Raw genomic sequence first — 26,195 nt, 5'->3', positions numbered from 1 at the left:
AATGTCAAAAGGAGGAGCAAGATTATTTAGCTCTCCCCATTCGTTCATTTTCCTTCAGCTTAGTCCCTTTGTTAATCAGGGCACGCCACAGCAGAATGAACCGCCTGCTATTCCTGCATATGTTTTACACAGCGGATGCCCTTCCAGCTGCAACCCAGTACTTGAAAACACCCATACACACTCATTCACACTCATACACTACAGCCAATTTAGCTTACCCAATCCCCCTATAGTGCATGTGTTTGGACTGGGGTAAACCGGAGCACCCGGAGGAAACCCACGACAACGCGGGGAGAACATGCAAACTCCTCACAGAAACGCCAACTGACCTAGCCGAGACTCGAACCAGCAACCAGTGTGTGTGTGTGTGTGTGTGTGTGTGTGAGAGACTGCATATGTGTGGTGCGGTGTGTTTGTTAGCATCTGCATGGTTGCATGCATTTGTGTGTGTGAGCGTGTGTTTGTATGTGCTGTTGTATGTGTTGTTGTAATGAAAATCTCACTTAATTTTCAGAACTGCAAAATATGATATAACATGTTATTATGTTTTAGTATGTTTATTATTGTTGTAATTATTATTAATTATTATTATTATTATTTATTGTTATTATTATTATTATTATTATTTATTGTTATTATTAAAATTTTCATTATTACTATTTATTATTGTTATTTATTGTTATTAATAATATTTATAATAATAATTATTATTATTATTGTTATTATTATTATCAATTATTATTATTATTTTTATTGTTTCTATTTTTATTAATACTATATTTTATTAATACTATACTTTATTATTATTGTTAATATTATTTATTATTAATAATATTATTTATTATTACTATTTTTATTATTGCTATTTATTATTATTATTTTATTATTAATAATATTATTTATTAATAATAAAATCATTTATTATAACTATTTTTATTATTATTATTTTTATTATTTATTATTGTTATTAGTATTAATATTATTATAATTATTATTTATTATTATTATTATTATTTATTATTATTAATTAATATCATTGTTTTTTATTATTACTATTTTTTATTATTACTATTTATTATTATTATTTTATTATTAACATTATTATTATTATTTATTAGCTTACAATGGCTTGATCTGATTACTGCTAATGTCACCTAAGTGTTCACCCCTCTAAATTCAATGCATTTTTCTTGGTTGCTTTACATTTGAGCTTTACCGCAGATTAAATGAGTGCATTCTATATAGTTCAGAAATGATCAATTAAAGGTTTCGAGTTAGAAATGCAATATTTGCTTTATTTTTCTGTCTGTAAAACCTTGCATTTCAGCAAGGTCGAGGTTAGGGAAGGTTGTTGACCACTGCACTAAATCATACTGCATGAGCCAAGAAGGCCTGATTTGTCAAATATGATTTTCATATGCATGCAAAGGTTGCATTAAAAAGAATAGATTTTTCAGACTATAATTTCATGTCAAGCTTTAGGTCAACTAATCAATAAGTCATTTCTGACTGAGCTTGTTGCAATGCATTTTGGGATTTTATACATGAACCATTAATGCAGTGATACAAAATTACTTTGTCTTCATACAATGCAACAACAGCAACAAAAATCATACGTAATCGTGTCTTGTTTCCAGTGCGAATATCTACACGAATCAAGAAGCATTTTCTAGACAAATATTGTGTTGTTTTCAGAAACATTAAGTGATTTTTTTCCCTCAAAATAAGCAAATAATCTGCCAATAGGGCGAAGAAAATAATGTTATTTCAAAGAGAAGACTACAAGTCTATTTAGCTTACCCCATTGGCAGATTATTTAGCTTGTTTTAAGGGAAAACTCACTTCATTTTGACTCATTATGTCTGAAAACAACACAATATTTTGCACTTTTCTATATAATGCCACTTGATTTATGAATCTTTAGAAATTTGGCCTCAAAACAAGACATAAACTCCAAGTAAAACTGCCTTATTTTGCAGTGTAAGCAGCTATTAATGATCTGCAGATGCTCCGTCCTTCATTGCAGACACTTTTCCACATTAATGAACGGGTAAATATGAGGGAACAGCATATAATTGAGATCATCAGTTCAGTGGTCAATAACCAATCATGAGTAATGGTGTAATCAATAACACGTCCTCTAGCGTGCGCCTCGATGTTCACCGTGCTGCTTTTCTTTTCTCTTCAGTGCAGTTAATTAGCAGTGTGAGACATGATGAACCCGTGTGATTGGTTTCATCACTGATATTAACACACTGTAATTTCTGCGGCGACGTTCACAGTCGATCAGAGTATGTGTAAACACTGCTGAGATTTAATATGTAGTCTTGATTTGCAGTGTGAAAGTGTTAAACTTTCAGCTCACCTAAAAAACAAGTCACTTTCAGTGTGTGTGGCACGACAGTAACCAGTTAAACTGCATGAGAAACCATGAGACCAGTTAATCTGCATGAGGAAACAAATCTGAGCTTCTCAGAAACAAATCTTGAGTTGTTCATTTTAGATCTTACAAGGTTTCTGTAGCGTAACATACATCACCAGACTAGATGATAAACCACTTTAAACTTGTAAAAATGTTCGTAAAAGTCACTTTTTACAACTTTTTACGGTTGAAATTTGTTGGAAGAAACATCAAGCCCCCATAATGCAGTTCACAAGCACAAATGAATGAACAGAATATGTGAAACTGCTGGTGTGGGGTTATTTTGGCAGTGTGCTGCACCGCGTGCTGTAAGCGGTTTGTTAGTATCCCATTGTGGGCAAAACCTCATGTACACAATATGAATAAAATAACAGCAGGGCGTTTCCTGGTTTGACCTCGTAGAATCAATAAACCCAAACAAAACCACACTGAACTGGACTACAGCACACACACACACACACACACCGCAAGAAGAGCTCCAATCCCACAATGCATGAACTCTTTTATTTATCTCTTGCTCTGTGTGTGTGTGTGTGTGTCTGTGTGTGTAAAAGTTCTGCTTCAGCTGGTTTCTTTTTCTTACACACAGACACGACTCTCCACTTGTGTGTATGTGTGTGTGTGTGTGCGTGTGTGTCTGTAATCCTCTCTACAGATTCACCAGGTCACTGATCTCAGAGCAGTCTGGATTTAAAATGCTTTTGTTACTGTTCAAATCTGAGATAAATCCCCTCACAGCTCAAACACACACAAGCTATTAAACTTTCAGAAATGTCAGTGTGGTTCACAGACACACACACACACGCGCACGCTGTACAGTGCAGTGGCACATGCAGTGGGATTCACTGGGCTGCAGTGTGTGAGAGCTGAGGGAACAGCACATTTAATAATGGTACAGTTAGTGCATCCTCGTCCACTGTTTTGTGTACACGTTTGTCTAGAGGAAATGCTTCTCATGACCTTTTGTAACCTTCAGAGAACTATTTATTTTTATAGTTAGGCAGTTACTTAATAGTTAGGCTACCTTTTGTAGCTCCACCTTCTAAGCTCTTTCTGTGTTCTGTAGCTCCGCCTTCTAAGCCTCTTTTGTGTTCTGTAGCTCCGCCTTCTAAGCTCCTTTTGTGTTCTGTAGCTCCGCCTTCTAAGCTCCTTTTGTGTTATGTAGCTCCGCCTTCTAAGCCTCTTTTGTGTTCTGTAGCTCCGCCTTCTAAGCTCCTTTTGTGTTCTGTAGCTCCGCCTTCTAAGCTCCTTTTGTGTTATGTAGCTCCGCCTTCTAAGCCTCTTTTGTGTTCTGTAGCTCCGCCTTCTAAGCTCCTTTTGTGTTCTGTAGCTCCGCCTTCTAAGCTCCTTTTGTGTTCTGTAGCTTCGCCTTCTAAGCTCCTTTTGTGTTATGTAGCTCCGCCTTCTAAGCCTCTTTTGTGTTCTGTTGCTCCGCCTTCTAAGCTCCTTTTGTGTTCTGTAGCTCCGCCTTCTAAGCTCCTTTTGTGTTATGTAGCTCCGCCTTCTAAGCCTCTTTTGTGTTCTGTAGCTCCGCCTTCTAAGCTCCTTTTGTGTTCTGTAGCTCCGCCTTCTAAGCTACTTTTGTGTTATGTAGCTCCGCCTTCTAAGCCTCTTTTGTGTTCTGTTGCTCCGCCTTCTAAGCTCCTTTTGTGTTCTGTAGCTCCGCCTTCTAAGCTCCTTTTGTGTTATGTAGCTCCGCCTTCTAAGCCTCTTTTGTGTTCTGTAGCTCCGCCTTCTAAGCTCCTTTTGTGTTCTCTAGCTCCGCCTTCTAAGCTCCTTTTGTGTTATGTAGCTCCGCCTTCTAAGCCTCTTTTGTGTTCTCTAGCTCCGCCTTCTAAGCTCCTTTTGTGTTCTCTAGCTCCGCCTTCTAAGCTCCTTTTGTGTTCTCTAGCTCCGCCTTCTAAGCTCCTTTTGTGTTCTGTAGCTCAATATTTTGAAGCTCCTCTTTTGTGTCCTGTAGCTCCACCTCTAGTGGTCTGTAGCTCTGTCTTCTATTTTATTGCTCTATAGCTCAGCCTTATTTTACTGTGTCCTGTAGCTCCGCCTTTTATTCTAATGTTCTGTAGCTCCACCATCTTTTCCAGTGTTCTGTAGCTCCGCCTTCTATTCCAGTGATTAGTCGCTCCGCCTTCTATTCCACTGTTCTGTAGCTCCACCATCTGTTCCACTGTTCTGTAGCTCCGCCTTCTATTCCACTGTTCTGTAGCTCCACCCTCTGTTCCAGTGTTCTGTAGCTCCGCCTTCTATTCCACTGTTCTGTAGCTCCACCATCTGTTCCAATGTTCTGTAGCTCCGCCTTCTATTCCACTGTTCTGTAGCTCCACCCTCTGTTCCAGTGTTCTGTAGCTCCGCCTTCTATTCCACTGTTCTGTAGCTCCACCCTCTGTTCCAGTGTTCTGTAGCTCCGCCTTCTATTCCACTGTTCTGTAGCTCCACCATCTTTTCCAGTGTTCTGTAGCTCCGCCTTCTATTCCACTGTTCTGTAGCTCCACCCTCTGTTCCAGTGTTCTGTAGCTCCGCCTTCTATTCCACTGTTCTGTAGCTCCACCATCTGTTCCACTGTTCTGTCGCTCCGCCTTCTATTCCACTGTTCTGTAGCTCCACCATCTTTTCCAGTGTTCTGTAGCTCCGCCTTCTATTCCACTGTTCTGTAGCTCCACCCTCTGTTCCAATGTTCTGTAGCTCCGCCTTCTATTCCACTGTTCTGTTGCTCCACCATCTGTTCCAATGTTCTGTAGCTCCGCCTTCTATTCCACTGTTCTGTTGCTCCACCATCTGTTCCAATGTTCTGTAGCTCCGCCTTCTATTCCACTGTTCTGTAGCTCCACCCTCTGTTCCAATGTTCTGTAGCTCCGCCTTCTATTCCACTGTTCTGTTGCTCCACCATCTGTTCCAATGTTCTGTAGCTCCGCCTTCTATTCCACTGTTCTGTTGCTCCACCATCTGTTCCACTGTTCTGTCGCTCCGCCTTCTATTCCACTGTTCTGTAGCTCCACCATCTGTTCCAATGTTCTGTAGCTCCGCCTTCTATTCCACTGTTCTGTAGCTCCACCATCTGTTCCATTGTTCTGTAGCTCCACCATCTGTTCCAATGTTCTGTAGCTCCGCCTTCTATTCCACTGTTCTGTAGCTCCACCATCTGTTCCAATGTTCTGTAGCTCCGCCTTCTATTCCACTGTTCTGTAGCTCCACCATCTGTTCCAATGTTCTGGAGCTCCGCCTTCTATTCCACTGTTCTGTAGCTCCACCATCTGTTCCAATGTTCTGTAGCTCCACCATCTGTTCCAGTGTTGTCGCTCCGCCTTCTATTCCACTGTTCTGGAGCTCCGCCTTCTATTCCACTGTTCTGTAGCTCCACCTTCTATTCAGTGTCCTGTAGCTCCTCCAGTGTTGTGTAATTGTATGTGCATTTGTATTCCTTCTTTAGGGTTTAAACCATGTCTGTTTAGCTTTATCTCTAGAGCTCATGTCAGTTTTAATTTTTAATGTTTCCATCTCATATTCATTTGTTTCTACAGTTGGAGTTTTATTGCATTTTACATTATTTTTGGGGGGGGTATAGGGTTTTCATCACTCACATGATCTGTAGTAGACTCGCAGGTTTACTCTGAACCAGTGCGCTGCTGCCTCTAGCATGTGTGCAGAAGTGTGTAAATGTGTGTTTGTGTGCTTCACCCTAATTGGCCTTCCATAGGTCGTCTGCTCTGCTTGTGTTTATGAGAGAATCAGTGCAGAAACACACACATACACACAGAAAATTGTGCTGATGGATCTAAATGACCCCAAGCATCATGTTTTATAGTGCAGAATCAAAGTGTGTGTGTGTGTGTGTGTGTGTGCTTGGCTCTGTACGTGTTCTGTGAGGACAAGCGAGTTTTTTAATGTCACTCGTTCCCTGCAGGCTGATAAAGAGTAAGAGCGAGACTCATATTTTTATTTATTATTTACACTGATCTCTGAAATACCGGCCTGTGATTGGCCAGTCGCCTCTTTCTGTTGTTGAATATTTATGTTTTCAAGTCAGATCTGATTGAGTCTCCCATAGAATCTTTCATCTCACGTAACTTTATAATCGACTCTCAGATCAATGATTCTGGTGCATTTATTGATCAGTCTGTAGAGTAGTCTTATGATCTGCATTATAATGTGCTGTCAGACGGCCATTATCAAAAAAAAGCCTCTTCGCTTTATTCTAAACACTTGTCAGGTTGGATTTTGCAATAATAATTGATGTTGCAGAACTTCATATAATCATATGTACAATCATTTATTTCTGAATATATAAGAGCTCATTCATAAACATTAAGTAAATAATGATTTAATTATTGAACTAAAACGGATCGCTTGCTACTAAATGGTTACAATAGTTTCAGTGTTGCTTAAGAAGCACTACATTACAGTGATTATTAATTATTTACAGTTGTTATTATATCGTATGAGCTGCTTCTATAATCATATGCATCAATGTAATATAATCAGATTGTGGTAAATCAGTGTTCATGTTGAAGGACTGGGAACATCACATACAAAAAAGAATGTATCCATTTGAATAATAATTTATAAATTAAATAAATTTAGGAACTAATATGCAAGCAGAAATAGTTAAAAAAATTACAAAATACATAATAATAATAATAATAATAGGTATATTTAAAAAACAAAATTTAGAATAATGTAGTGACTTATTGTTTTTTTTAATTGTTTTTTTTCATATATATATATATATATATATATATATATATATATATATATATATTTATTTATTTATTTATTTATTTATTATTATACTTTTTTTTGCAAAGATGCAAAAGAAAAATAGTGTGCATAACAGCATACCATAATTTAAAAATGCAAATAATATATGCAATATTTTTTTAATAAATGAAAAGGTAAACACATTGCATATAATGTATTGTATTTTTTTATATAAAAAATTACAATATTGCACATATTATTTTGTATTTATTTATTATTTTAATTAAAATGTAAATATTTATATATTTAATATAATTTTTTGCACACATTATTAACAAAATATTATTAACAAGACCATACATATACACATAGTATACATAGTACACATAGTATGCATGCCTTATATTCTAGTGTTCTGTAGCTCTGCCTTCTGCTCTTGTGTCCTGTAGCTTCGCCTTATATTCGAGTGTTCTGTAACTCCGCCTTCTAGTAGAGTATTTTAAGCCTTTAATTCTAAGCCCTTAACCTTTAATTGCAATATTCTGAAACTCCTCCTGTGTTCTGTAGCTCCGCCTTCTGTTTCAGTGTTCTGTGGCTCTGCCTTGTTTCAGTGTTCTGTGGCTCCACCTTCTGAACAATATTTATAATGATGTAGTGACTTTTAATTTATTTTATATACTTTTATTTTATTTTTTGTTAATAAATGTAGAGGAAAATATTGCACGTACTGTTTTGTATTATTTTATTATTATAAAAAATTACTTTATTGCCCATATTATTTGGTATTTATTTATAATTAAATTAATTAAATAATTAAATAAAAATATTTATATATTTTATATAATTTTTGTATATTTTATTAGCTAAATATTGCAAATATCATTAACACGACCGAACATAATATACGCACTACAGAATAAGGAACTAATAATATAGTATAAGAATTAATATGCATGCCCATTAAAAAAAAAATCCAAAAATACATATTATTTTATTTTTTTATATATTCACAAAGATACAAAAGTCAGAAAAATAGTGTGCATAATATGTCTTTTATATTTATTGGTAATAAAGGAAAATGGTAAAAAATATTTCACATTTTGTTTTGTTTTTTATTTATTTTTTAAATGTAATTAAAATAAGTATATATTTAATATAATTTTTATGCACATATTATTAACAAGAGCGTACATAGTATACACAGTGCAGAATAAGTATAATAGTTAGTATAATAAAATATGCACAATAATTAAGGGCCAACTATGATAAAAATCGTCTTTTGTGGGCTGTTTGGACAGAACTGTGTGTAGTATAGTGTGTCCACAGTCATATTGAGGTGATATAAGCACAAAAAGTCTCTTTTTTTAAATTTATTGACGTTAAAATAAAATCCAAATCCCTCCCATTTTGAGGCCGACCGTAATGTAACGTACGAGTGCGGTTTTCCTGCCCACTGAATTGATTGACAGCTGCGTATTAACATGTTGCTGTAGTTACATCTATAGTCATATCCACAAGACAGGACGTACGCAAGTTTAAAACGATTTTAAAACAGTACACAGCCGCGCTAGTACAATTATAAAAGATGACGCTTCAATCTCGGTTTGTGGACATTAAATTAGGTTTATTTTGTTAATTTATATAACATATCCAATAAGCAGTGGATATTAACATGTATCCTGTCACATTTGCCATGCAAACGTGCGTGCTAAGTGTGCATGTCTTTGTGTGTGTGTCCGTGTATGTGCGTGAACTTTGTAACAACATAGTGTGTGACTCATCATTGCAGAAAGGCTTGAATTAACTCCACAACAAATACATCAAATAATCATTGGGAAAGTTCTTACTGTAGTATTTCTCACAAGCATTACATGAGATCTGCTTCCTTCATGTCTGTCACTGTGCAGTGTATCTGACGTAGCCGGAGATTGAGGCACACTGTGACAGACACGTGGGAACGGTGGGTGGGGAGAACCAGTATTAAAGGCACAGGCCACAAAAACAGCTACATAGTGCTCAGAGCAGTAAATCCAGCATTCTGAAAGGTTTAATAAATGATCTGATGAGTGTTTTGAGCTGAAACTTTACAGACACACTCTGGAGACTTATCCTAAATCTTGAAAAAGGGGTAAAATAGGTGCCCTTTAAAATATAATAGTAAAAATAAAAGATTGAAAAGGTGTGTTTTACTTCATAAATACATTATGCAGCTGCTCTGTTGAGCTCTGGAAGGATATGTGTTATCATAGTAATTTAAAACACTTCAGATATTGGTTCTTTTAAAGAAAGCCAAACTTTAGTGCGTCTGATAAACAGAGCGAGATTATTCACCCGAGTCATTTCTGCGATCTGTGAGTGTGTGTGTGTGTATGTTTACCGGCGTCTCTCATCCTCATGAGTTTCTCTTTATCTGCTGAACACAGACCAGCCTTTAACACACTTCACAATATATTTCAGCACGGGCTCATTCATATTCAGAGCCGCTGCTGCTGTTGAAGTCACAATATCACATAAAGACACTCGTCTCGTTTACAGCTTTAGTTATGAGACACGACAGCAATCAAATATATTTAATCAGATTTATCGACAGCATCAGGCTTTTCTCTATCAACCTGAGATGTAAATGCGTGGGAAATGTGTGCATATTTCATACTTACTGAGTTCTGATGATGATGAAGTCTCGCCCGTAAGCTGCAAATGAGTTTAGTGAAATGTCCTTGTTTTATTGCCATTTAAAAAGACTTCCTGAGAATGAATCTCTCCATCATTTTACCTGCACAAATTAATGAATGCATGAAGCAGAATGGCTTGTTATATGATATTCAGGGTGTCCGCGTGGTCTTGACATGTCCTACGTGTCCAAAAACAATATTTTAGGCCTTAAAAAGTCTTACATTCACTGAAATATTGTCTTGTAGATCTTAAATCCTTTCCAAACAGGTCTTAATTTTCTAAGCTACCCAATCAGGCGACATCCATCCAATCACCAACAATACATTCATTTATTCATTTTTTTTTTCAGCTTAGTCCCTTTATTAATCAGGGCTCACCACAGCGGAATGAACCGCCAACTTATCCAGCACATATTTTACGCAGCATATGCCCTTCCAGCTGCAACCCATCTCTGGGAAACATCTATACACACTCATTTACACTCATGCAGTACGACCAATTTAGCTTTTCAATTTCCCTATAGCGTATGTGTTTAGACTGGGGGAAACCGGAGCACCCGGAGGAAACCCACACCAGCAACCTTCTTGCTGTGAGGCAATCGTGCTACCCACTGAACCACCGTGACACCCTAACAATCCATATCAATACAGGATTTTTAAAATAGATTTATGTTTATCAAAATGTACACATTTTTTGATTGGAGTAATAAGCTAAAAAGCAGCTTTACATCACAAAAAAATTACAGTTTATTATACACTCACCGGCCACTTTATTAGGTACACCTTACTAGTACCCGGTTGGACCTCTTTTGGCCTCAGATCTGCCTTAATCCTTCATGGCGTAGATTCAGCAAGCTACTGGAAATATTCCTCAGAGATTTTGCTCCATATTGACATGATAGCATCACACAGTTGCTGCAGATTTGTCGGCTGCACATCCATGATGTTAATCTTCCAATTCCACCACACCCCAAAGCTGCTCTATTGGATTGAGCTCTGGTGACTGTGGAGGCCATTTGAGTACAGTGAACTCATCGTCATGTTCACCAGTCTGAGATGATTGAGCTTTATGACATGCTGCGTTATCCTGCTGGAAGTAGCCATCAGAAGATGGAGACACTGTGCTCATAAAGGGATGGACATGGTCAGCAGCAATACTCAGGTAGGCTGTGGCGTTGACACCATGAAAATCTCCCCCACACCATTACACCACCACCACCAGCCTGAACCGCTGATACAAGGCAGGATGGATTCATGCTTTTTATGTTGTTGAGGCCAAATTGTGAGCCGAGCATCCGAATGTGTGAGCAGAAATGGAGACTCATCAGAGCAGGCAACGTTTCTCCAATCTTCTATTGTCCAGTTTTGGTGAGTCTGTGTGAATTGTAGCCTCAGTTTCCTGTTCTTAGCTGACAGGAGCGGCACCCGGTGTGCTGCAGTTACTGTTGCCTTTCTATCAGCTGGAACCAGTCTGGCCATTCTCCTCTGACCTCTGGCATCAACAAGGCATTTGCGCCCACAGAACTGCCGCTCACTGGATATTTCCTCTTTGTCGGACCATTCTCTGTAAAATCTAGAGATGGTTGTGTGTGAAAATCCCAGTAGATCAGCAGTTTCTGAAATACTCAGAGCAGCCCGTCTGGCAGCAACAACCATGCCACGTTCAAAGTCTCTTAAATCCCCTTTCTTCCCCAATCTGATGCTCGCTTTGAACTGCAGCAGATCGTCTTGACCATGTCTACATGCCTAAATGCATTGAGTTGCTGCCATGTGATTGGCTGATTAGAAATTTGCATTAATGAGCAGTTGGACAGGTGTACCTAATAAAGTGGCCGGTGATTGTATGTTTATAGTAGTAAATACAGTTATTTTATATTCTAGTAATGTTTCACATTTTTATGTATTGTGAACAGGTAAATGCAGCAGTTTTTGATTAACAGAATAAACTTTATCTACCCCGTTGTCTTAACACACACCCTTGCTAAAGTTATAATGTGATGGATTTTAGTTTTATTTCTTTTCTGTTTTCAATCAGGTCCGGTTTGAGTTGCAGCAGAGCGACAGAGACGTGGATAAAAGCTAAAGCACAGGTAACACTCATGGCTCCCAGTGAAGGTGTTTCTCTGCTGTTCTAGTGTACTTTAAGTGCAGAGGAAGTGCCCTTATCAGTGTGCATGTGTGAAACTCTTGTCTTTCTATCTGTGTGTTTCCATTTAAAGTTCGTCCTCTGCATCACCTCGCACTCTCTAAAACACACACACTCACACAACACACACACACACACACACTCACTGACTCTTGGTTCAATCCAGATAGCAGAACACACTCTTATCAGAGCGAGATGAGTGCTAATGGAGACAAGGTCAGCAGTGAGCTTATGACACACACACACACACACAGAGAAACACAAACTTTAGGTCTGTGAATTGTGAGGACTTTCCATAGACTTCTAGAGCTGTGTCATAAACTTAAAACCTGAGCAAGGTTTTTTGCTATGGTTTAAGTCTGACATATATTATTATTATTATTATTATTGTTTATTTTTATTATTTTTATTTATGTATTATTATTATTGATATTATTTATTATTATTTATTTATTTATTTTTATTATTTTTATTTATGTATTATTATTATTGATATTATTTGTTATTATTATTTATTTATTTTTATTATTCTTATTTATGTATTATTATTGATATTATTATTATTATTTATTGTCATTATTATTATTATTATTATTATTATTTATTTTTATTAATAATATTTTATTATTGCCATTTACTTTTATAATTATTATTATCATTTATTATTTTATTTAATATTATTATTTATCATTTATTTTTATTATTATTATTCATTATTAATATTATTTATAGTTATTATTATTTATTATTATTATTATCATTGTTATCATGTATTATTGTTATTATTATTTATTATTATTATTATTATTATTATTATTTATTACATATAATATAATATATAACTTCTATGTCATGTGTAATTTGCATATGTCTAAATGTTTCAGATGTCTATATGGGAGCAGTCTGCATTTTTACATTTTTAAAAGTAATAGATCTGTGTGATTTATGAGCCGTTTTCCTCATGGAGACCATTAAATGTCCCCACAAGGTTTAAAATTACTGGCATTACATACACATGTAGATACACACTCACTCACACACACTCATTCCTTAAGCATACACATGTGTTGTGTCTATAATGCAGACACATGTGTGTGTGTGTGTGTGTGTGTGTGTGTGTGTGTGTGTGTTTGAGATACTGAGCCTGATATTGTGGGTTTGTGTTTTTAGCAGAAAATGAATGTGGCAGCAGAAAATTACCCAGAATGCATCAGCGCCGTACTCTGATTCAATAAAAAGAAAATTTAAAGATAAAAACAAAGAGCGCCATCGCTGACGGAGGAGAGAAAACAGGAGGAGCGGGAGTGAGAAATGAAGAGATGCGGTCAGACACTCCTGCACTTAACACACACACACACACACACACACACACACACACACAGATACTAGCTAAAAACACTGATTGACTTTCTGTACACTGTTCTTCTCATTTATTACATGCAATTACATACATTATTACTAGTGCTGGACAGAGATTAATGATCATTCATTCATTCATTCATTTTTCTTTGAAAATAAATGAGTATAATATAATGTAATGAAATACAATAATAATAGTATTAAAATATAATATAATAATATTTATATTTATATATATATATATATATATATATATATTATATATATAATATTAATATTTAATGCTCATTTTTACTGCTTTAATTCCAAGTAAACATTTTAGATCGGTAGAAATGTTAAAATATATATTATCTTTAGTTTTATTGCCTTGTTTTCCAGTTTAAAATCTAAATGTTCATCAATCACAATGCATTTAGAAGGGAAATAACATTAAATATGAACTTTTGCTTTTTAAAATGAGTATCAAGTGAAGAAAAGCAGAAAAATACACAATTAAAAGCTTCATTAGCTTGATTTAGGAATAAATGCATCTCATTTCGATCTGTTGTTTCAGAAAACAAGACTTAATATTGTAATAAAATCACTAACTGTACCCAAAAAAAAAATAAAAGTACTAATACTTTCCTTCTTAGACTTTACAGACCTGAAACTTGCCTACAGCACTTATTCATTGTTGCTCTTATAGTTGTGTAAATTGCTTCCTTGTCCTCATTTATAAGTCCCTTTGGATAAAAGCGTCTGCTAAATGCCTACATGTAAATGTAAATGTAATTAAGGGACTTTTAGATGCTTTAATGCAGTGGTTCCCAACCTTTCTTTTGCCTGAGAGCACCTTTTTTTCCCCGGAAAATATTGTAAGGTCCCCCTCCACATTTAATGATATATCCGCTCATATAAGTTTGCAGTAATGATGACAAAACATGTTGTTTTCAAACAAACGGTGTGTTTATTACTGTATCTATATATGCTTATGCACAAATAATAGCCTAATGTTTCCCAGAGATGGGTTGCAGCTGGAAGGGCATCCGCTATGTTAAACATATGCTGGATAAGTTAGTGGTTCATTCCGCTGTAGTGAGCCTGTAATAATAGAGGAACTAAGCCGAAAATGAATGAATGAATGAGCTATAGCCCAATGTAAAATATAAAAGCAAAGCATCAGGAGGCCATTTGTAAGTGAAAAGCGTGAGCCTTTGGCCTTTAAACTGACCCTATTTTAAATTCACTAACAAAAATATCAGTATCCACACTGGTGTATAGGGGAAAAATAATATAGGCTGTTACAATTTAAACCTTGTGTGTTATTCGTTATGCTCTACCAATTAGTGTGAGGATTGCTGCAAGGCGAATCAGTGAGACTCTGTCTTTTTTGTGGAGGACGGATTACAAGTTTGTCCATTTTTGGTCAGCCAGGGCAGTGCTCCTCAACCTTTTAATCACCATGTGAATTTGACAATTTTACTGCGGAGGGTTTGGGGTGTTTCCTAGGTTGCTATGTGACCATCAACCGTTTTCTCAGAGGATGACAAAATGACAAAACATTGCTGTCACTCTGATACAAGTTTTATTTATAAAGAAAAGCACAAAGCACAGCAGTGTTAGTGTGTTCTGTGTTTGTCTGAGAAAATTAGTCTCACCGAAATGTGAATATTCCATACAAGTTGAAGCTGATTGGTCAATTCTTGTCACATGACTCGTGGTGCGCTCGCGGCTCGGGGTTCATTGGTGCGAGCAAACTTGTGCAGACTCTAGAAATACGCGATATGTGAACGCTCTCAAAAAGGCTGCCGTCATTTTGATCTCCATCAGTTGATCTTCTTGCACAGCCATGGTGGATTCATCTGATTTGTTGACAAGTGGGTTGCGGATCTATTCCTTGGTAGTTCGCGGGTCGTTCAGTGGGCCTTTTTCCCTTAGCAAAGAACGTCTGTTTCTTACTCATTTTGCTGCTTGTGGGTTAAATTTGGACCCTCAAGTGGCCGAGACGTAAGTGAGAGAATACGGTAATTTTTCAAAATAAAAGACTTTTCAAAAAATAAGAGCGTTCAGATACAGACAATAAATAAAACGTTAATAATTAATGATTTCTTGTGCAGCCCGGTACCAATTGATCCACGGACCGGTGGTTGAGGACCACTGAGCTAGGGGGTAAAGTGAACTAAGGCAACATGATCATTCTCCTAATTGTCCACTGCTGAGATTTTTTTAAATATGACACGACTCCCCTCAAAGCTCGCTGAGGCCCCCTTGTGGGCCGCAAATTCCCTGTTGGGAACCACTGCTTTAATGGACAAATATGCGTCCTAATAGTGTTTTTAGCAGAATGGGACACCAGTATGGCTGTCAACATCTCAAACAATGTGCTTTGGTGTTTCGTGACCCTTTAAATAATGACTGATAAAGGTGATGTCATGTTTGCTGTGACTGTGATGTTTACTCGTGGCTTATTCATAGTCTACATTAAGCTTTTGGCTTCAGCCGATTGTTTTAAGTCCTTAAAGGGTCACAAAACACCAAAACACATGTGTTTGAGCTGTTGACAGTGGTATATGTGTCCCACACTGCTAAAAACACTATTAGGACACCTATATTTCACTAAAAAGTGTAAATTGGTTGTTTTTGCGTTATTTCAAGCAAATTCGTTCTTCCGGTTTGAAACGAATTTTTGAAGCTGCGTCACGGTCATGACATAATAGCGTGTATTCCAGCGTGCAGACTGGGCGTCTGTGCCAGAGTGAGTCTTATTACGTCTTACAGTGTGATGCATTAATGCATGAGTAAAGCTTGGTTCAAACCAATCAGCGCGCTCTATTGTGCAACTTCATTAATATTCATTACTGTCACAGTGTTTAGACGACAGAGACGCCACGTTGTGTTGGCAAAACAAGCGTGAAGTGTTGCTTTTATAGTTTGCTGCAGTGAAGTTTTGTTTTCATTTTCTCTCTGTGAGAGCGCAGCTGGAGTCACGTGTGGATTAACAGTGTACGTGACGCTCCACAACAATAACTTACGTGTCTAAGGAGGATTATTGTTTACCTGAGAGCTGTTCTCATCTGCAAACGCTGAGATCTGGATTCGCTTGTAGTCTCCTCTTAATAAAGACGCGGCTCTAGTTGCTGGTGATTGTCCTGTCTCTACAGATTTGGTAAGTGAGCGACCAGTGCTCTTTGTTTATTCAGTTCGTATTTTATTCGTATCGAACAAACTATTTCACCGAGTGTAAACATGTTAGCACTACAACCAAACTTTACCTCGTGTAGGATTTTCACCGCATTTTGTGACCAGAATAACACACGCAGCTTTCTGACACTGCCTGCCGTGTGAATCTAAGTTTCCGGGAAATGCTGAGTTTTTTTTTTTCTCTCATTCGCTGTGCGGCATCAAACATTGCATGAAAAATACACGCTTAGAGCAGCTCCTCGAATCAAATATCTCGTTTGTGGCGATGGACATGACTGAATTCCCTGATTGAAAGAACCAAACTGCAGTTAAAGTCCACCATTTAATAATTTGAAAAATAATTCGACTACAGATGTCCATGTAAACACAGTCACTTTGTCCCCTGTGGGTGTGTGTTTTGACTCTGAAATTCAGCGCACCCAAATAGACACTCCCACACCATTTCTTCCTCCGACACTCCCCCCTAAACAGAGCTGGACACGCCCACTTTTCGGACTTTTTCCAAAGTAGAGGTGTGAAAACACCCTGCTGAAACGAGGGGGTTTCATGGCCCTTTAAGTTGTGTGAAGAGTTCATTATCTGTGGATATCCTGCTGGGTTTTTGTCATTTGTGGTTTGGAGACAGTGAAATATGGCCTGTAACACATCTCGACATGTGCTCTGAGATCCTGACTCATATTTGAATCTCTTTCAGTGTGGAGATCTTTGTCTGCGTGTTGATATTTCCTCACGGGCTCTCTTCATTTGTCAGATCTCAAACACATCTGCCGCTCGGTGGATTGAGGCCTGAGAGTTTAACTTGAGCTCTTTGTCTTTCTTGGCACACGTCAGTGTTTTTCTCTCGTTGAATACTGATATGTTTTCGCTCATGCAGTCGCTGGTTCGTGTTAGACAGATGTTTGACTAGCAGTATCCTACTAAAGCTTATTTTTTATTTAAGAACTTCCTACTTAAACTGGGAGAAACATCTCTGCAGCATGCTAATAGACTATCTGCCAGTTTGGGTAACTATTTACAGAGGTTAATATGCGTGATTAAATACACAGACTAATCATTAAAATAATGCAGCATTTATTCATTTTAGGTAATTTTCATTTCAATATCTACTAATATACAGCCCTCAGTATAAATGAGTACAGCCCTCACGGTCTCTCTTTTAAATTAATATTTCTACAGGATGATTTACAATAAATAAATGTGTGCATATACGTTACATTAGTCAGTACCAAAGACAAAGCTAAAGAAACCTAAGATCACAATCCAAAAATTAACACAACCAAATTAACATGTTGGGAAACAATATGGGTCTATATTCACTGAGAAATACACTCACCGGCCACTTTATTAGGTACACCTTTCTAGTACCAGGTTGGAGCCCTTTTGCCGTCAGATCTGCCTTTATCCTTCATGGCGTAGATTCAACAAGCTACTGGAAATATTCCTCAGAGATTTTGCTCCATATTGACGTGATAGCATCACACAGTTGCTGCAGATTTGTCGGCTGCACATCCATGATGTTAATCTTCCAATTCCACCACACCCCAAAGCTGCTCTATTGGATTGAGCTTGGATGATAAACACACCAGTCTGAGATGATTGAGCTTTATGACATGCTGCGTTATCCTGCTGGAAGTAGCCATCAGAAGATGGAGACACTGTGCTCATAAAGGGATGGACATGGTCAGCAGCAATACTCAGGTAGGCTGTGGCGTTGATGCTCAATTGATACTAATGGACCCAAAGAAAATCTCCCCCACACCATTACACCACCACCACCAGCCTGAACTGCTGATACAAGGCAGGATGGATCCATGCCACCCAATTGTGAGCCGAGCATCCGAATGTGTGAGCAGAAATGGAGACTCATCAGAGCAGCAACGTTTCTCCAATCTTCTATTGTCCAGTTTTGGTGAGTCTGTGTGAATTGTAGCCTCAGTTTCCTGTTCTTAGCTGACAGGAGCGGCACCCGGTGTGCTCTTCTGCTGCTGTAGCCCATCCGCCTCAAGGTTGGACGTGTTGTGTGTTCAGAGATGCTCTTCTGCAGAGCTCGGTTGTAACGAGTGCTTATTTGAGTTACTGTTGCCTTTCTATCAGCTGGAACCAGTCTGGCCATTCTCCTCTGACCTCTGGCATCAACAAGGCATTGGCAGTTTCTAAAATACTCAGAGCAGCCCGTCTGGCAGCAACAACCATGCCACGTTCAAAATCACTTAAATCCTCTTTCTTCCCCATTCTGATGCTCACTTTGAACTGCAGCAGATCGTCTTGACCATGTCTACATGCCTAAATGCATTGAGCTGCTGCCATGTGATTGGCTGATTAGAAATTAACGAGCAGTTTAGCAGGTGTACCTAATAAAGTGGCCAGTGAGTGTAGATAAAAATATAAATTTTCAAAACGATGTGTACTCAGGCGGCGACTTTATTGTTTTATGTTGAGTCTACGTAAATTTGTAAAACAAACAAGTAGACTTTGTAACGAAAGGAAGCTGGACAATGGAGTTGAGGACATACTCGCATTTTATTAAAGAGAAGTTCAGACATTTGTCAAAACAGGAGCAAACAGGAGCATAAGGTAATCCAAAATACATAGTCAAAATACAGGCAAATGTTCTGGCTTGGGAAGAAGGATCAAAACACGGCAAGACACATAGGAAAACCCTTTGTAAAGTTCATAAGAATAACAAGACTCAGCAACGTGTATGAGAAAGTGAGTGATATAAATAGTCCAGATATTTAGAGATTATGAGTTTCAGTTGGTGTGTGTGTGTGTCTTAATCCATTTACTTAATACTGCACACAGAATGGATTGAGTGTCTAATAGTGCCACGCAAAAGATCATCAATGGTTGCATGCTGCTTGTACTGTGAAACATTATGGGCTCCTTACGATTATTTGGATGCTGTGTTGTTCTAATAGTATTAGTCATTCCAAATAAAATGAATCGTGTGTGTGTGTGTTTGTGTGTGTGTGTGTGTGCGCGTGTGTGTGTGTGTGTGTGTGTGTGTGTGTGCGTGCGTGTGTGTGTGTGTGTGTGTGTCTGTCCAAATGCAGCAGTGGCAGGAGTGACGAGTGCACAGAGTTCTGGGAGTTGTAGTTCATTTCAGTGGCCAAATTGTAGTTGATGATGCTGGTGATCATAACAAACTGAATCGATTTGTTTTGGGACAAGATGAAGGAATTGTGTGCAACCCAGAGTAGCATCTTTGACCCTTAAACACAAAGTCAAGTTGAAATCTTTTACCCAATAAAGGCTGGCTATTCGAGGCAGCTTTTCCTATTTTTGTAAAGCATCTGTTGCTCACTGAAGGGTCTGTCTCATGTGTTTCTCCTACAGATGGTGGCGTTGGTCAGCAGACGGCGTTCGCTCTAAAACACACGTCTCCTCGTGTCTCGCTAGCGGCTCTTTTTGGCTCACGCTGACCCATAATCTGCTCCGGCGACCCACGTGCCGTTTCTGTGTTCTTCTCCACACGTTGATGCAGCAGATTTTTAGCTGCCGGGGGACGTAATTAATGATCTCATTAGAGGGACTTGTTAGCGAGGACAGCGGCGTTTGAGTGCACATATGCTCGTTAGTAAAGCGCTTTCATAACTGCTGGAGTTAAAACAAAACACATCGAGGGGTCATTTAGCATCATGCTGTTAAAAAGCATTGGCTGTATCCGAAGTCACCACACGCGGTTGAAGCCAAAGTTATTCGCCATATTGTGAAATGTTTATTTCAAATGAGATTTAATAGAGCAGTAATTTTCACAGTATTTCAGTTCATATTTTGTCTTCTGGAGAAAGTCTTATTTGATTTATTTCGGCTGGAATAAAACCAGTTTTTAAAACCATTTTAAGGTCAATATTACAGTTTTACTCAGTGGGTTTGGTGCATTTCTTACAACACTATTTACATTTGCACAATAGTTCATGCTTTTCTTTGATAACCTCCAAAAGCGTGTCACATGCTTAAAATGGAGAGCTCATCCCTTAAAAGCAAGTATTGATGTCAATGAAAGTGTCGGTGTCATCAAGATGAAGAGTCCTGACACTATTGTTTATGAACATGATAGTCAGATGGCTTTGACATGTTTTCATTGTGATTTTGGTGACACTTTCTGAAAATGCTCAAGACAGCACTGTGTACTATTAGCACAGCCATTTGAAAACTACAGTAAAGTTAGACATCACTGCATTTAGTGAGGTATCTGAGTACAAGACACTGCTTCACGTGTTTACTGCATTTGCTCTTTGCAATTCTGATTTATTCACAGCATTGTGCAAGAGAATAAACACACCCTTATTTACAACAAACATACACTTCTTTGGGTTGAGCTGTGCACAACTGTAAACAATATTCAGTACATATTGGAACTGAACCTGCAACATACAGAGGTCTGTAAATCATTCATGAAATTGTTCAATTTAGACTTTTTCAGGAAAAAATGTAAAATTTAAAAAGTTTTATAAAACTTGCTGGACAGATTTTGACAGCTAGTTTAACATTTGTGTATGTAATGACTCGAGTAATGAAATGTGGACTATTAGTTTAATATGGACGATATTCAGCATTTACAAGTTTAGTTCATTTTGACTGACATGACATAAGCAGGCGAAGCAGTGGTGCAGTAGGTAGTGCTGTCGCCTCACAGCAAGAAGTTCGCTGGTTCGAGCCTCAGCTCAGTTGGCGTTTCTGTGTGGAGTTTGCATGTTCTCCACCGGATGCTTCAGTTTCCCCCACAGTCCAAATACATGCAGTACAGGTAAATTGGGTAGGCTAAATTGTCCGTAGTGTATGAGTGTGTGTGTGGATGTTTCCCATAGATGGGTTGCGGCTGGAAGGGCATCCGCTGCGTAAAAACTTGCTGGATAAATTGGCGATTTATTCCGCTTTGGCGACCCCGGATTAATAAAGGGACTAAGCCGACTAGAAAATGATTGAGTGAATGACAAAAGCAAATGATAATGTTATAAACAGCAGAGAGTTGTATGAAAGTAGTTGATGCATGTCCAAAAGCATCTGCAATGTGTTGGAGGGAATGAGAAACTGCTACTATGATGTGCTCAAATGACTGATTGTTTTGAGAATTGCATGAACTGTTGTGCAAATGTAAATAGTGTTGTGGGAAATGCACCAAAGCGACTGAGAAAAACTGTATTAGCCCCCTTAAGCAATATTTGTTTTGAATTGTCTCCAGAAGAAACCCCTGTCGTACAATGACTTGCCTACTTACCCTAACTTTACACTAATTACCCTTGTTAAGCCTTTAAATGTCACTTTAGGATGGTACTAATTAATGATAATACTAGTATCTTGAAAAGTATCTAGTCAAATATTATGTGCTGTAGATAAATGGACGGACGGATAGATAGATAGATAGATAGATAGATAGATAGATAGATAGATAGATAGATAGATAGATAGATAGATAGATAGATAGATAGATAGATAGATAGATAGATAGATAGATAGATAGATAGATAGATAGATATCGTCATCTTATTATATTACATATGATTTTAAAATATTATTTCTTTTATTTGTAAATGTCTTTACTACACGTTTCACTGTATTTAAAAATAAGTAAAAGTTCCTCTAATATTTAATGTATTTACTCTGCTCTTTATAAACATTATGATGCAATATTTGGTTTTTACCAGCAACATTTAACTTGGAAATATTAGGTTATGTAATGATAGGTGTGTTTTTTCTTCATGGCAGACCCCTGTAATCTCCAGACTGTGTTGTTCTGCTTTCATACGTGTAGTTTTTGAGCTTCTCCATTAGCGGCAGAGCTTTTGTCCAGACGTCTTGAGTCATAATGAAGAGTTTATCGCTGTAGGACGAATGCTGAATGAATTCTGCTCCTCCTGTCATATGGAGAACAATAACTCTGTAATGCAGCCCATAATTCAGCAGGCCGCGGTGCTGTTTTTATTTCAGAGGTGTGTGTTCTTGGTGAGCTTGTCTCTCAGTTCCAGCTCAAAGCTCTGTGTTTATGGTGCTCTTACTCCATTAATCATATTTCAGCTAAATAATGGTGTCATGCCGTAATCCATCAAGCAGACCGAGCGCTGAGCATTATAGGATGTAATTACGCTTAAGAGTATGTGCATGGCCATATGTGTGTTTAGGAGATTATATTTCAACATAATACACTCGTGTCATGATTCGGTTCGATACACGATACTGATTTACACATCACACAGATGCTCATTTAGACATTCAAGAGGATTCTGCTGAGCTGAAAATACAGAATTATTTGAGATATGTGCTATAAAAATTATACAAATAGGTGTTAAAATGTTAATATTAATAACTCTGCTTTTTAAAATTAAGTTTTAAAAGATTTAAGAATTAAAATGCTGAATTTGGTTTTTGAATATTAACATTTCTAATTCTAATTCGATAATTCTAGAGAATTACTGTATGTCAAATGCAAAAATTTTAAATTAAATGTTAAATTGTATTTTGTAAAATTAATTAAAATTTTAAATTGTAATTTTAGTTATTTTAATGTAAATATTCATAATACCGCTTAGCCAAAATTACAGAATTATATCAGACACAGAAGATCAATTAAAATACATTCATTATTATTCTATTATACGGCATATTCTAGTGCAAACTATTTGTATTAGAATAGAAATGCTCATAATTCTGCCTCTTCTAAAAAAAAATTATTATGTTAGAAAAGAATAAATGCTAAATTAAAAACAGGATTGGCGGTTCATTCCACTGTGGTGACCCCTGATTAATAAAGGGACTAAGTTGAAAAGAAAATGAATGAGTGAAAACAGAATTAAACTATTTTATTGTTGCAGTTGTGCACTGAAATACATTGTAACACTGAGAGTAATTCTACATATTATAACACATTCAGTTAACAGTCAACTGTAAGTACAGACAAATAAATGCATCACATTAAGATTATCAGCTTGTTCATGTTAAAACTGTGTTATCCAGATTAATTCGTGCAATCTAAATCCATAAATCATGAAAAATATGTGTATTTATATATCTAAGCATGTTTACAGTGTTATTAAAGACACTCATAAAGCATAAACACCAGAAAGTGAAAAGATCAATCTTGAACATTTTAAAGTTCCTGTGAAATCATAATAAAGTTTAACAAAAGTTTATTAATAATAATTTTATTTGTTATAAATATTAGTTAAACTCACATTTCTCCCCCTGAAGATAACGTTAAAACAAAATTAGGTTATCTAGAATCTCACATGATCCAAAACTGTATTAAATTTAACATCAGGAACATATAATTATAATATTCAAAGCGTGTAGTTGTCACTTCCTCTTAAATGGATCAATTCTTCATTCCTCATTCTTTAGTTTCTCATCAGATCTTCTGACCAGTCAAATGCTCTCTAGGATCTGACATGCCCCACCCCCCCTTCAAGACACTATTACTGTACAGTTTGAGCTCAACCACTCTCACCTGCAGAGCTCTGATTAAAACACATTCCTATAGGCTGTATTTTTTAAAGGAGCTACTCTGTCCTGCTGTCTTCATGTTTGACCTCAAATTACGTCACACATCCAAGAAAAATGCACATTTAAAGCACTTCACAGGATCACAAATTCAATGCTTTGGTTTCTTGTATGCAAGCTGCTGTGGTCGCCTTCAAATGTTAATCGTCAGCAGGGTGAAGACAGAAATTGGCTAAGGGAGAAATTTATAAGTAGTTTAAACTATTAGAACTTGTAAATAAAAGGGGTGTTTATACTTATAAGGTGTAAATGGTACTTACATTGGACTTCCAGCAGCACTGATGTGTTCTGAGTCCCGTGTTGGTTTGCAGCTCTGCAGTAGTATCGTCCACTGTGTGATGGGTTTGTGTTCCTGATAGTCAGGTTTTGTCTGGTCTGCACTGGTCTCAAGTCTCCTTCAGTGTGTCTGTACCAGCTGTAGTTCACTGCTGGGTTTGCTTCACTGCTGCAGCTCAGAGTCACTGAATGACCCTCCACAATCACACCAGCTGGACTTACATTAACAGATACGCCTTTAGGAGCATCTGGTGAAGGAGAAAACAAGGCATTATTTTGTACCAACAAAGGAGCATGGGGAATTTGTACCCAGGGCTACATTTTTGGGAACCGAGAAATATGTGACTGAGGTGCATATGGCTGCATTTTGTGTGTAAAATCTGCAGATCGCCAGGTACAGTATCAGACGTCTGACTTGGAGTGCAGTGGGATTGGTGTTTAAGTCCAGTGAGGGAAGGTTTCAGAAACCAGGTAAAATGAACCCCTTCCTATATATAGCAGTTTAAAATTATGGTAAAAGCACAGCGATGGCTTGAACTAGTGCTAATCTGTAGTAATTTGCTTTTGTAAACACTATGGGTTGGGTTTAGGTAAGGGGACAGGTGGGTCGTTTAATATCATGCTGATGTAATATGCACAAAGTCAAGCCGATTGGTTTCTCTCACAGATGTGCAAGAGGAGGTGGAGATTGGCAGAAATGTCAACAGCGTCCTCTGATGGATTTATAAGAAAGGTCACATACTGGACAACATCATCGTAGTGATGTATTTAAGATTGTATATGGTGCCTTCTAGTGGATTTGGGAAAACAAAACATATTTCTTGGTTCTCAAAAATGTAGCCCTGGGCACACATCTCCAATGAGCATGGGCTGACCAGCACCATTTTGCAAATTAATAATAGTAAGGCTATTTAACAGTAAACATTAAGGTCTAGGTTTGACATGTATTTGTCTAGAATAAACACTATATGTGATCATTTTGCATGAACAGTATTCTGTTCAGCAGATTTCCCAATATTCAAACTGAACATCCAAATACTGTACATTCATTAGCTCTTCAGTGCATTGCTAAGTTAATTAGAGTATATCAGTAAAGACTCTGTTAATACTCACACTGGACGTCCAGCAGCACTGATGTGTTCTGAGTCCCGTGTTGGTTTTCAGCTATACAGTAGTATCGTCCACTGTGAGACCGGTTGATGTTGTTGATGGTCAGGTTTGGTCCAGTCTGCACTGGTTTCAGGTCTCCTTCAGTGTGTCTGTACCAGCTGTAGTTCACTGGGTTTGCTTCACTGCTGCAGCTCAGAGTCACTGAATGACCCTCCACTGCTACAGCATTTACATGAGCAGATATTACTCAGAGCAGCCCGTCTGGCAGCAACAACCATGTGTTTGCAGAAGTTTAATTGTTGAGATGTTTTATACTGATGCTTTCACAATACTGAATTGCTTTTTTTACATTGTGTTGTGTTTAAATTGAGCCCATGGGCTCTAAATACAGTATATTGAGGATTTGTGGAAATTACCATCCTCTGATATGCTCTAAATGTTGTGTAATTTAAGGTAATTAAACTAAATCTTAGCATTAAAGAGTAAAATGTAGTCTCCATATTTACAGCAGATCATGTTTGCACACCACACTGGCTTTTCCTCTGTGTCTGCATGAATGAACTACTCTTATGAAAATAGAGTATATGACGGAGAGAGAGAGAGAGAGCTGGATTTGTTTAAATGACTTGTTCTTGTTTGTGTTTGTGTAATTGCTGTGCTGTTTAGTTAATTTGAGAGGAGTTTGAACACTCATTATACTGGAGCTGCTTCTTTAGCTTAATAGGAATCAACTCATGCAGAAATGTTCATGTTTTAATTATAAGATGTGTGTGTGTGTGGTGTGTGTGTGTGTGTGTGTGTGTGTTGTGTGTGTGTGTGTGTGTGTGTGTGTGTGTGT

At 37.4% G+C, this 26,195-nt stretch overlaps 1 protein-coding gene and 1 non-coding gene across 13 annotated transcripts in view; one reads left to right on the top strand and one right to left on the bottom strand.

Moving 5' to 3' along the window:
• Positions 1-26,195, top strand: part of LOC147844582 (uncharacterized) — a 128,214-nt gene that overhangs the window by 90,190 nt on the left and 11,829 nt on the right. For 7 of the 12 annotated variants that reach the window (XR_015482341.2, XR_015482340.2, XR_015482338.2 and 4 more), the window contains one exon: positions 11,825-11,879. Coding sequence is in view for 1 of the 12 variants with exons in the window: in XM_088649925.1 (XP_088506051.1) it covers positions 11,825-11,879; positions 13,106-13,162 (112 nt within the window). In the remaining 11 variants the exon portion in view is untranslated. Of the gene's footprint in view, positions 1-11,824; positions 11,880-13,105; positions 13,291-13,580; positions 16,440-26,195 lie in introns of those variants that run through there. The other 5 variants (XR_015942140.1, XR_015942139.1, XR_015942141.1 and 2 more) reach the window with 3 other exon arrangements.
• Positions 23,260-25,612, bottom strand: LOC141381546 (sialoadhesin-like). Its single transcript, XR_015942144.1, has 3 exons — positions 25,361-25,612; positions 24,232-24,495; positions 23,260-24,143 (listed from the first exon to the last, which is right to left on the bottom strand). It is a non-coding gene; the product is annotated as a sialoadhesin-like (transcript).

The sequence above is a fragment of the Danio rerio genome, chromosome 4, assembly GCF_052040795.2.
Source record: "Danio rerio strain M-AB ecotype USA chromosome 4, GRCz13ab, whole genome shotgun sequence".
NCBI classification, from domain to species: domain Eukaryota; kingdom Metazoa; phylum Chordata; class Actinopteri; order Cypriniformes; family Danionidae; genus Danio; species Danio rerio.
The sequence above is the reverse complement of the archived record's forward strand: the minus strand, read 5'-3'. Positions and strand labels throughout refer to the sequence as shown.